Source organism: Quercus suber, unplaced genomic scaffold, assembly GCF_002906115.3.
Source record: "Quercus suber isolate HL8 unplaced genomic scaffold, Cork oak 2.0 scaffold_513, whole genome shotgun sequence".
NCBI lineage: Eukaryota > Viridiplantae > Streptophyta > Magnoliopsida > Fagales > Fagaceae > Quercus > Quercus suber.
In genome coordinates this window covers 279,783-291,691 of record NW_027069962.1, presented here as the reverse complement: position 1 = coordinate 291,691, position 11,909 = coordinate 279,783, and the positions used below count along the sequence as shown (strand labels likewise).

Sequence of the window (11,909 nt, the reverse complement as noted above, 5' to 3'; positions counted from 1 at the left end):
CGGTGTTCGGTGGGTCTGCAAGATTTGGCAGAACTAATTACTAAGTATTTAACTAGGAGTGACTTAAAATCTTAGGAATAGATTTTGTTCCCTTCAAAAAATAGATAAATAATGGTTTTTATTTTACTTGAATAGTTCATGATTTTAACAAAAAGGACAATTTTTCTCCTTTCTTTTTCATTTTTGGTTCATCACACACCCATTTGACCTATGAATTAATAAACCTCTACCATCCCCTCTGTCCATAAGTCTTTTTACACGGCCAAAATACAGCTCCTTTAAATTGGCAAAATTTTTCACATTTCCATATACGTATGATTCCTAGATCCAACCAAAATTCTCTAGCTATGACTGCCACAACAAACATCTTATGCATAGGAGCCAGCTTCTGTATTGAACAACAATTAATGGAGAGGCCTTTGGGACTTGGGAGAACGAAGCAACTAAATGATACCATAAATAATATATAGCTTGCTATATAATAGGCAAAGGCCAAGGAATGAGTCTCATATCACTATCATTGACAATCACCATCAACCAACCATCTCCACATCAGAAGGTTGTTTTCTTGTTCACTTAATGAATTAATAGATGCTAGCAGATCATCAATTCTTAGAGGGGAATGCAATGGAACATAGCCTGCAAGTGTAAACAACAAAAAGATCAAAAGAAAGAGCCTTTTTAAGAAACTGCTTCACATGAATACGGATGGATTGTCAAAAATGTGGAAGGCAAGGAGACACAAGAGCACAGGAAACTAACTTTAAAAAGACATAGACACTTACTTAGCACATATAGTGGCATCCACAACCCCAACAGGTGGAATGAGTGTCAACTTCAAATAACACACAGAGCAAGCAACTAATTCCCTCTCGTCTTTTAATCAGTATACAATAGGTAAGCTTAACAGAACAACAGCAACATGGACCTTCCCCTTGCATCCAGCAGTGCAGGTACCCTTAACTTACCTTACGTGGGTCAGTCAGGAAACTATCCCAACTTCCTTAAGGGTTAAAAGGTACTGCTTATATAAATTATGGCATTCTCTTTGCATGTATCTACTTTAACCAGTTAAGAACATAGATAAATGTATAAATTCTACTAACCTTGGAGTAACTATCTGCAAAAGCACGTGCTAGATTGGAATTTCTGAGATAATGTAAATCAGCCTTCTCAAGCTTCCATCCACAAAATTCAATCCTCCATCACTGATAGCAAATTGCAAAAGATTCCCTGAACGTGACTCTGTCTGGAAAATTGGAGAAATTTAATATGTATATACTGCATAGTAAGGAGTTGGCTTGTTAAACCCACCAAAAGAAAAACGCCACTTAACAAAATAAAGCAATTCACTGATGTAAATATGCATAAAATTTTCTAGTCTATTTATAGGATGCATCACAGTAGCTTAGCACACACCAACAACCATTTGAATCAGTTGGCACCAACACTCATCACATTATACAACATGGTTAATCATTATTTTGAAGTCTACAATAAACATACCTGTTCTATAAAGGCCCGATCTACACAGCCAAATACTACAGGAGGATCATCTGATGTAGACAAGTTCCCATTATCTTGTAGTTCCAAAACTACCCGATCCAAAGAATAAATAAATAATCGGCTACTTACAATATATAACCATCTTTTTTACAAATAACTACAATACATCTCTAGAGACATTTTTTTTTTTTTTTTTTTATATAAGTAAACATCTCTAGAGACATTTTACATATCAACAGGCTTTATGAAGACATGTAAAGATCTTTTTATCCAAGAAGTCTACATTTCTATATGGCATTTTCTTTAACCTAGTCCACAAGATCAAACTTTCAAAAGAACATTGATGGTCATCATCTAGCATGATGCACATTCCAATTTCGAGAACTGTTTATCAGAATTCATACACCAGACTGCTGGTACAAATTAATCTCTTCTCACAGAGCATTAACTTAAAGATGAATGGTAAAAGAACTAACCCCAAGTCAACTTATATATATATATATATATATCACCAGCGAAAGGATGGTATCAATGATACCCATTTTAGCATGAAGCAACATAGCAGGGCAGAAGAAGGTATTAACTAAATGGCTGAGATTAACATGTGGCTAAAATTTCAAACTCCCTAGGCAGCCCGTCCAACCAATACCTTTGATCCGCACCATGAATTTGGCTGTTCAAATTTCAATGTGACCAAGTTTTAATTAATGTTCACTATATGACATTTTTACGTATCCAAGCATCTAATAATGGAATGCTGTGACAAGGACATCAAGGAGTTTGTATTTCAAAGTATGCATATCTCTACTCTGTTTTATAACAAACAATACTGATATCAAAACAATATTAGTTCAACATTATATGCATATTAGAATAGTATTGACTTTAATGTCTATCATGCCCTGTTTGGTTCTGAATTTTTTTTTTTTGCATGCAGCAATAGGTAATTTGAGCCCCAGGGGGTTCAAACCCAGGTTCACACCACAAGGAGCCAGACATACCAGTAGGCCATGTGGCGTACCCTGTTTTGTTTCGCAGAAAAATCATGCCCATTATATAATATGAAACATGCAATAGAAAACAAAGGAGAAAGAAAAATGACGATTTTAATACTAAAGGAAAAAATTATTGCAATAAACAAAGTGAATGCGGAGTTACGCAGACAATCCCAAAAGGTGTCATGAAATTATCTGTTCAGAACACATTTTAAACATCTGATGCTTTGCATAACACAACACAATAGTCCATGTCCAAACTTCTTAAGTATTAGAGATTGCAATGCAATAGGACAGAACTCAGTGACAAGATACCTGTTGTTGGCTTGGAACCTGTCCTTTGCTATCCTGTCAATGACATATTGACTACAATTCTCATCCTTCCAAACTAATGCTAGTGGCGTATTTCCAGTCTGATAATGGGCATGCCAAAGAAAGAAAAAATGCAAATGGCATTAGGAATTAATAAATAAAAAAGGAATTTTTTTTCTTGGTAATTAACTAACATACCCAACAAGATATGAACCCACAGCCTTACCCACCACCCCATACTTATGGAGACTGGAAGTGCCATCGGGCCCCCAAAGGAATTCTATAATTCATAACCGAACAAATACAATGCATAGTAGGTACAATGATATTTTTTTTTTTTTTTTTGATAAGTTAGTAGGTACAATGATATGGCAACTATGGATTTAAAAATTGTTCTAAATTGAAATGAGCAACAACAATGAGACACATGCTATAAGTGATTGGACATTCATTCTGATAAAAATGTGCTCCCTTGCACACGTTTGTGCCCAAGTCACATGATCAAACAAGAAAGCAGAAAATGAAAAAAAAAATGATTGTGTATCCGTGAAGAACACAATGAGGGGCATGGTTCAACAATGTGCATGAATCCACAATAAACCAGAGAAAAAACATCATCTTACCTATCAATCCCAGCCCAAGTCAACAAACCCCACATGTAATAAAACCCTAATAGCACCACAAAATAGCATACACATCCAAGCAATGCACTAGAACTTCCTAATCCTAGTCAAGCAAGTAACTCACCAATTTAGCAAGCCCAACCCAAATTCACAATAGCAAACAGTTCATACAGGCACTATTGACCTATGATTTTATTTATTTTTTTCCTTTTTTTAATTGAAATTAACCTATAATTACATTTGTAAGAATAACTCAGCCAATCCAACAATAAACATTCATAGCATTTAACTTTGTCCACGCTATAGAAAAAAAGGTCATACTTGTTATAAAAAAACAAACCGTCCTTCACGTAAGGGACTGCACCAGTATAAGCTGCAGATAGGCCAGCCTGGTCACAATTGTACACCGGAACCAGACTAAATCTGTATCTATGATACTGCGAAGGCAGGTCACACGCACCAGTCTCCACAAGTTTGGAGCTCAACCAAAAGAACCTAAACTCAGCCGTGCAGTCATATAGTGAGTACTCCCGCCAGCACACCATGTCTATCACATAGTAAGTCTGATCCGACTGCAAAGTCACAAAACCCAATTATCACAAAATCAAACCACAAATGCTAAGGCAGATTTATTTTGAGAAAGCTTTTGCTAACAAGTTTAACACCCGATCAATGAATTATGCATGCAAACTAATGAATTATCTTTTTTAAAGATCTATTAGAATAATTGTTAAAGGATTAAATTCACCCATTCTCAATCGACTTAAGCATTTGGGAGACATGATATTATCATGGTATCAGAGCAAATGGTCCTAAAGTTGAATCCTATCTCTACTCTACCTCCCCATTTAGAAATTCTATTCCATGTTCAGTTTGGACCCACACATGAGAGAGAGTGTTACAATAAAGAATAAATATATTATCAACTTAAGTTTTTGATTCAATTGCTAATTTATCAAGATCGTTTAATATTCCTTAACATGTGCCCTTAAGGCACTCATTAATGAGCTAAGAAGCATGGACATGGGTACAAGTACCACAATGAGACACAGAAATTTTTGAAAACATAGGACACAAACACAGCAAGACATGCCCATTAAAAATATTTTTATTTATATTTTCTATATATAATTAAGCATTTATTTTTCACATAATGTTAAATATATGTATCAAATTAAAAAGTAAATATTTAATTTTCAAATGCACTATTACCATTCAGAGCATGAACAATCTCTATGTTTTGTAAAAGGGTATTTGACTCCTCTTGTTCTTGTGTCCCATCAGCGTCCTACATATTTTTTACACACGGCTGGGACACGCATGTCAAGTGTAGACACGGGTACAGCGCCCTAAATGAAGCATTCATACTTAATAATGAGTTAAGATAAGAGCAAAAATAAACAAACTTGAGTTAAACAAGTTTAAAAGTAAGAGGAAAAAGTGCATTGCAATTCACAATTGAACAATTACTAACTAAAAGACTTTGCTAATCCATATGTATATATATATATATATACCTCATGAAAAATGCAGTCAAGTATAGAATAAGACTGAGCAGAGCCTGAGGAATCTTTAGTCCTAGCTCCACTAGGCAACGCAGAAGGAAAATGGTGCAGCATCGAACCATTTCGCAACCTACTCATTGTCGTTCCATTGCTCGACACCACAAAACATCGCTTCCCTGCTGGCCTCGCAAACACATACCTACATATAAAAAACACAAAACAAAACTTGAATTTAAATGTGGACATTTATGTGAACATCGAAAACTGTGAGAGAGAGACCAGTCTTGGGGGAGTTGATCAGGGACGTCGATCATCCACTCGGGGAGCATGAGTTGTCGGGCGAACCATTTACGAGCTTCGGCGCCTTTCAGTTTCGAGGCGTGGCGAATGTCGAGCTCTTTTGGTGAGTCTGAGGGTTCGGGTTCGGTTTCGGATGTGGTTTCGGGTTCGGGTTCGGAGTGGGGGTTGAGGAAAGAGGCTAAGCAGCGAGCTTGGTGTTGGGCGTCGCGGCGGTGCTGTGCTTGGCGCTGTAGGGAGAGTTCCCTGCGCCTCTGTTGATCGGAGATCGCTGCTCGCTTGAACGGACGGCGGAGATCGTGGGGTGCCATTTTGTTCTGCTTCCACCTTCGTCCGTGAACCTCTTCTCTCTCTTTTTTTTGTTAATTTGGATTCTGGAAAGTGAAAGGAAATTCTTTGTTCTACTAGTAATTGTACCGGCGATGTTATGGCCAGTTTGGTAGAGTATTTTGGGATTTTTAAGAAAACAACTACAAAACCCAAACAATATTATTAGTTAGGCAACGTTTTAAACATATTGCATTTCTAACAATTCGACTTCAGAGGAGTCGATTTTACTGTTCATATCGCCTAATCCTCGCGCCACGTAGCTCAATAAATCGACTTCAGTGAAGTAAATTTGTTTGTGTAGAAATCGACTCCATTGGAGTCGTTTTCTATGTATAGAAACCGACTCCACTGAAGTCAGTTTTTATACAAAGAAAACGACTCCAGTGGAGTCGATTTCTTTGTATAGAAATCAAATGCTCCACACAAACATTTGCGGCACCATGTGTTGCTGATTTTTCTTGCTAGAGGTTGAAACCACACCCAGCAAACGACGAACGCAGGCGCCGACGAACCCAGGCGCCGATTCTGACCAAACACCGATGAACCCCAACACCGACGAGCAAACCCAGGCGCAACCCAGCAAACGAAGAAAAGGCTACACGAAAAAATCGGATCGGATCGGATCGGCGCCTGGAGTTCGTTCTTTGTTCTTCGTGCTTCGCCGTCGGTGTTGCTGGGTTCGTCGAGGTTTGGTGAAATCGGCGCCTGGGTTCGTTGGCGCCTGCGTTCGTCGTTTGCTGCATTCGTGCTTTGTTCTTCGTTCTTCTGTCGTCCTTCATTCTTCTTTGTTCTTCGTTCTTCGTTCTTCTGGGTTCGTTCTTCTACATTTGTTCTTCGTTCTTCGTTTTTGGTTCTTTGTTCTTCTGCGTTTGTTCTTCGTTCTTCGTTTTTGGTTCTTTGTTCTTCTGGGTTCGTTCTTCTGCGTTTGTTCTTCGTTCTTCGTTTTTGGGCAAATCGACTTCAACGGAGTCGTTTTCTTTGTATTGAAAACGACTCCGCTGAAGTCGATTTCTATGTATAAAAAATGAGTGCAAAGGACTCGATTTATTGAGCTACGTGGCGCGAGGAATAGGCTATATGAACAGTAAAATCGACTCCTCCGAAGTCGAATTGTTAGAAATACAATATGTTTGAAACGTTGCCTAATTAATAATATTGTTTGGGTTTTGTAGTTATTTTCTAAAAAAACCCGAGTATTTTAGCAACATATTTTCAGTTTGAGAGATACTACGTCTACAATAATTTTACAATAAATCACAGGTGGTTAGTTGTTATTGGTTCAAATTTAAAACTAACACTAAAATTACTTTTTTGCCCCAATATTAACAACCAGTAACAACCTACCACTTATGATTTGTTGTAAAAATATTGTAGACATATCATTTCTCTTTCAGTTTTTAAACAATATTACATGTATTTTTACATATTTTTTCACTTACACATATTTTAAAAAAATACAAACAACATTACTCAAACTCCTCTACCAAACAGGCCTTATGTTGTCATGTCAACAGGGTGTCAATTTCAAAATCCCTTCAAAGCATTCACATCCGAAAATTGCATCTCATTCTATTTTACCATCCCAAAAAACCACTTTATCAATTATACCATACCATTTTACAATACACCTAACATCCCAAACTCTATTTTTTTCCATTTTATTTAAATATTCTTTTTTATTTATTTTTTACTATTTTTCTTTTTCTCTTCCTTTTCCTCTCTTTCTCCCTCAACCTCTAGCACCGACCACAATTAAACAAACAATGCCCACCACGTCACCACTACCCTCTGCCCAACAAAATCCCACCAAAACCAAAAACTGAAAAAAAAAAAAAAAAAAAAAAAAAAAAACAAACAAACAAACAAACAAACAAAATAAAACCCACCAAGTACCCACTAAAAACCTAGCAAACCCATAGCAACCCAACCTACCAATCCAAACACCAGTCACAGTCACGGAGAGAATCAAAAGACAAAATCACCAAACCCACCAAACGCCGATCACAGCCTCGCCACCACCTGACCCACGGCATCCAAACCTACCACCTACTTCACGCCTCCAAATCCACCACATGGCCCACGACATCCAAACCCACCATCAAACCCATGAGCTCCACCACATCAAACCCATCTACCACCACATCAAACCCATCTGCCACCACATGACCCACGGCATCCAAACCCACCATGAGCTCCACCACATCAAACCCACATCAAACCCATCTGTCACCACATCAAACCCTTGATTCAAGGTAAAATAGAGAGAGAAAAAAAAAGAAAAAAAAAAGAAAGGGAAGAGAGGGACGAGAGAGAGGGAGGGATTGAATGAGAGAATAGAACTGAGAAAAATAAAATAAAATAAGAGAGGAGATGAGAGTACCGGTGAGAGAGAGAGGAGTTAGATAAAGTAAACAGTAAAATGTATAAAATATTAGTTTTTTTTAAGAATTGAACTACAATGCAATTTTGCCTTTAGAATTGCATTGTAACACTAATGCAATTTTTTTTGCAATAGTTAGTGTTTGCAAGTCCGAATGCTGGGTTGTTTGGTGCATTAATGCTAAAGTTCTCTTATATATAGCATTTGCAATACCAAATGCGAATGCTCTAATAATTTTTTTTTTTTAGGTGAAAATTTTCGATTAACCACACAATGTTAGGCCCAAATTTCACTTAGCTTGCCACTAACTTAAAATTTGTCACTTTACTCACTCAAAATTAGTTATGTTATATAGATGTTACTTGCCTCGCTATTTTGAGGTAAAAGAACTCTTTTTAAGACTAAAACATAACATAAAACATGTTTAAAAACTCTTCTTATCCAATACAATTAATGATGATAGAATAATCGTGGAAGTGTTCCAAATCAATCATGAGGAGTGCGAGCTTAATGTGAAGAGTGATTTTGTGGCCAAAAGATGCCCCAAGGTAGCATTGATGACTTGTTGGGAAACGTTGAGCCAAGGACTTGGTTGCGTTCTTGAAGAACAATGAATTAGGTTCAATGATGTTTGTCTTTGTCTATACCGATCATTTTGATATTTGATTTGAATTTATTTAAATTTTCACAGATATTGTTAATCAATTTTTACAAAGATTAACTCCAAATCAATTTGGAGGAATCTCCTTCAACCCATGACGTGACAATTTATAAAACTATTCATATGTATTATTTAAATAAGTTACATAATTCATTAAAAAAAGTTATATAACTAAAATTGCAGGTGAATAATCTCTACAATTACCACATAGTAGATTGGAGCATGATAGCTCCATACACATTTAAAAGCTAAACTCTTTTTTTCCAAATAAATTAGTAATCAAGTATCAACTCCATCAAATCTTTACCAAACCAATCCTGACTGGATCCATATCATTAGCCAAGTCCAGCCCAACCCAAGCTTAGTAAATATAAAGAATCATATTGAGCCCAATTGAACCCCAACTCAAAGTCCAACCCACCAACAACCCAAAAACAAAACAACTGACCCTTCCTAATCGCTTTTCAGTCAGTCAAGCGGTTTCAATGGTAAAAAGCACAGAGGCGCAATAGGTGGAAGGAACTGGAAGTGGAACATTGGAAACTCTCTCTCACTCGCAGCTTTTCACTTCTACTTCTAGTGCGAACAAGGTTTTAACTTTGAATTCAAGTGAAAATTTTGAACAGGGAGTTGCGTTGTTTTGTTGAGGAAGACAGTAGAGAGAATGGAGCGTAGTTTGTGGGGTCACTTGCCGCTATTGATGAGGTCGAATTCGAAAGAGTCAGCAGAATACATTCTCCAAGCCCTTTGGAGAACACGCAAGACCGGTCTCTAAAATTTCAATGAAAGGTTAATTTGAGTGTTCAGATAATTGAATGTGGGAAATGTGTATAGTAGCTACTAGAAAAAGCTTGAAAGGAATGGTTTTGAATGTTTAAACTTAATTAAAGACTTTTTTTTTTTCCTTTCTATCTGTTACATGCGAGTACTTCATTCAATTTGTGTGAAGTAATGCGAATTCAGTCATGATTATTCACTTATTCAGTGCTTACCTTCATTTGCAATCTACCTTTTTTTTTTTTTTTGGTTGTTCATGGTCTGTTGTGGATCCATAGTTGATCCCAAAATTTTGGTGTTGGGTACCTAGTGTTTTTAGGTTCAATTTGGAATTTTCCTGTTTGTTGTTGAACTAAATTATCTCTTGACTAAACATGCGTAGAATGATGCAAGGTTTCTTTGTATAAAGAAGCCATTTTGAAAGTGTTTATCTACAGTACTTGTTACGTTATCACCATCTACTCAAAAAGGACTTAAAAGGTGATCAAGTTTTCTAAGTGGTATAGGCTTTCTTACCGAATCCCACCTGGTGTGGGTTATAATTCTAATGTTCATAAATTTTTATCCTTCAATTACTATGAATGTATCTTGTGCTTGATGTGTATGAGACATTTTTCTCACTGACATGTGGGCCCCATGTTGGGCGCATCTGAAAATTTATCAATGATTACATATCTACTCCAATTGAACTAAACTATCAACCTGTCAAACACTATGTACACTATTTACATAAATCACATACTAAACTATGAACCTATCAAAACTCATATCAAAAGGCAAACATATTATAAATGCAACATAAAATTCATCTTCTCCACTTGAAATAGTTTCAGCAACACTAAACTAGCAATATAGTCCACAAAAAGTTCACATATATAACGCATATCAAATTACAATAAAAACTCACATGCCATAACTCACACACTCAAGTTTCTACGACACGCCATGAAATTGCCATGAATGATTGATAAGGTCCGATTGGAGTTGAGAATGAATTTCTTGGTCTCTAATGCGTTCACGGCTTTGGATGAATGCCATAAATCCATTTGCATGCTCATGTGACACTTGCACAGGAGAATTATTCACTTCTTCAATTTAAAAGCCAAGATTTCATCTCCATTAACAGCTTCAGAGTTCAGCAAAAAAACAAATAATAAACAGCATCAAGAGCACTTCCACAACAGCTTCAGCAACAAGATTTTGCACCTGCTGCTCATCAGGCAACCATAGCAGAAAACAAATTGCAAGTTACAAATGCATAGACTCAATCAAAAAGAAAATTACAGATAAAAGTACAAACACATGTGACACTAATAGTAAAATTCCATATCGAAGACGAGACATTTCAATAGTGAAGATAGTGACAGATGTGCAGGTATATGACTGCTCTATCTAGGTTCCTCTTTTGATCACAAACCTTTATGGCTTATCTTTAGTTATAAGCAAAACATCTAACTGTTTCTCCGGAAAAAAAAAAAAAAAAAAAAACTCCAGAATGACAGATGCAAACAAAAAAAAAAAACTGCTCTATCTAGGTTCCTCTTTTGATCACAAGCCTTTATGGCTTTTCTTTAGTTATAAGCAAAACATCTGAATGTTTCTCACAAAAAAAAAAAAGAAAGTCTACTGCATGATTTTGCTTTTTCGCTGTTGATGGGGCAAGGCTTAAAGTGATGCTCCTAAAAGGAATAATTACATTGATTTTGAATTCAAATCATAAAATACAAGTCAATTTATTAGGTTACTTGTATGGAACTTAGTAATTGAGTCCAACTTTACCAATCAAGATTGCAATGCATCAGCTACAAACATCATCCCTCTTATTATGTAAGCCCCAGTCATATGTGGGACCAACACACATAGAAAGGATGCATATATGTGATGAATGAGACAATTTTTCCTCCTAAGGGCAAATTCCCACAGTTTAGTAGTTATCTAGCTTCTTATCAAATCATTAGTTGATTAAAACAAGGCGCTGAACATAAAACTTCTTTGATTTCGAAAACTTCAATGGCACTGATAGTTATGGCAACTCCACCTCATGGAAAAAGTTGCTTGATAATAAGCTACTATCACACGGATAAAGCTACATCAGAAGATAGATATGCTTGCAAAAACATAGCACGCAAGGAATTAAAAGACAGGCCTAGGCTTAATGTGGAACTTAGAGATTCAAACTAAACCTTTGTATTTGTATAAATTGTATAATTTCCAGCCCGTGCACGCCCTGCAAAGCGAAGCATTTTAATAGCCAAGATTTCATCACCATTAACAGCTTCTAGAGCACTTCTCACAGCAGCTTTAGCAAAGCCCATCTCCATAAGTTTTTGCACCCGCTGCTCATCAGGTTGCCATAGCTGAACACAAATTGCACGTTACAAATGTATAGACTCAATTAAAAAGAAAATTACAGATAAAAGTACAAACACATGTGACACTAATAGTAAAATTCCATATCGAAGACGAGACCTTTCCAATAGTGAAAATAGCGACAGATATGCAAGTATATGACTGCTCTATCGA

General features: G+C 36.5%; 2 protein-coding genes across 8 annotated transcripts in view; both read right to left on the bottom strand.

The window, feature by feature from the left end:
• Nucleotides 1-448: 448 nt before the first annotated feature.
• LOC111986991 (uncharacterized) lies at nucleotides 449-5,654 on the bottom strand. Of its 5 annotated transcripts, none has more exons than XM_065763554.1 (7): nucleotides 5,221-5,654; nucleotides 4,954-5,140; nucleotides 3,758-4,008; nucleotides 2,817-2,914; nucleotides 1,507-1,595; nucleotides 786-1,249; nucleotides 449-639 (listed from the first exon to the last, which is right to left on the bottom strand). In XM_065763554.1, exons 1-4 carry the CDS (start codon nucleotides 5,547-5,549, stop codon nucleotides 2,896-2,898), a joined length of 786 nt encoding a protein of 261 aa, XP_065619626.1. In that variant the 5' UTR covers nucleotides 5,550-5,654; the 3' UTR covers nucleotides 449-639; nucleotides 786-1,249; nucleotides 1,507-1,595; nucleotides 2,817-2,895. The 5 variants fall into 5 exon arrangements, with proteins under 5 accessions (XP_065619626.1, XP_065619628.1, XP_065619627.1 ...); XM_065763556.1 differs by having other exon boundaries at nucleotides 1,507-1,556; XM_065763555.1 differs by lacking the exon at nucleotides 1,507-1,595 and having other exon boundaries at nucleotides 786-1,003; nucleotides 1,107-1,249.
• Nucleotides 5,655-11,028: 5,374 nt separating this feature from the next.
• The window catches only part of LOC136063337 (uncharacterized), an 8,096-nt gene continuing 7,215 nt past the window's right edge, over nucleotides 11,029-11,909 (bottom strand). For 2 of the 3 annotated variants that reach the window (XM_065763550.1, XM_065763552.1), the window contains exon 5: nucleotides 11,549-11,743. In XM_065763550.1, the coding sequence (XP_065619622.1) occupies nucleotides 11,564-11,743 (180 nt within the window). In that variant the 3' untranslated portion in view covers nucleotides 11,549-11,563. Of the gene's footprint in view, nucleotides 11,744-11,909 lie in introns of all 3 variants that reach the window. The other variant, XM_065763551.1, reaches the window with a different exon arrangement.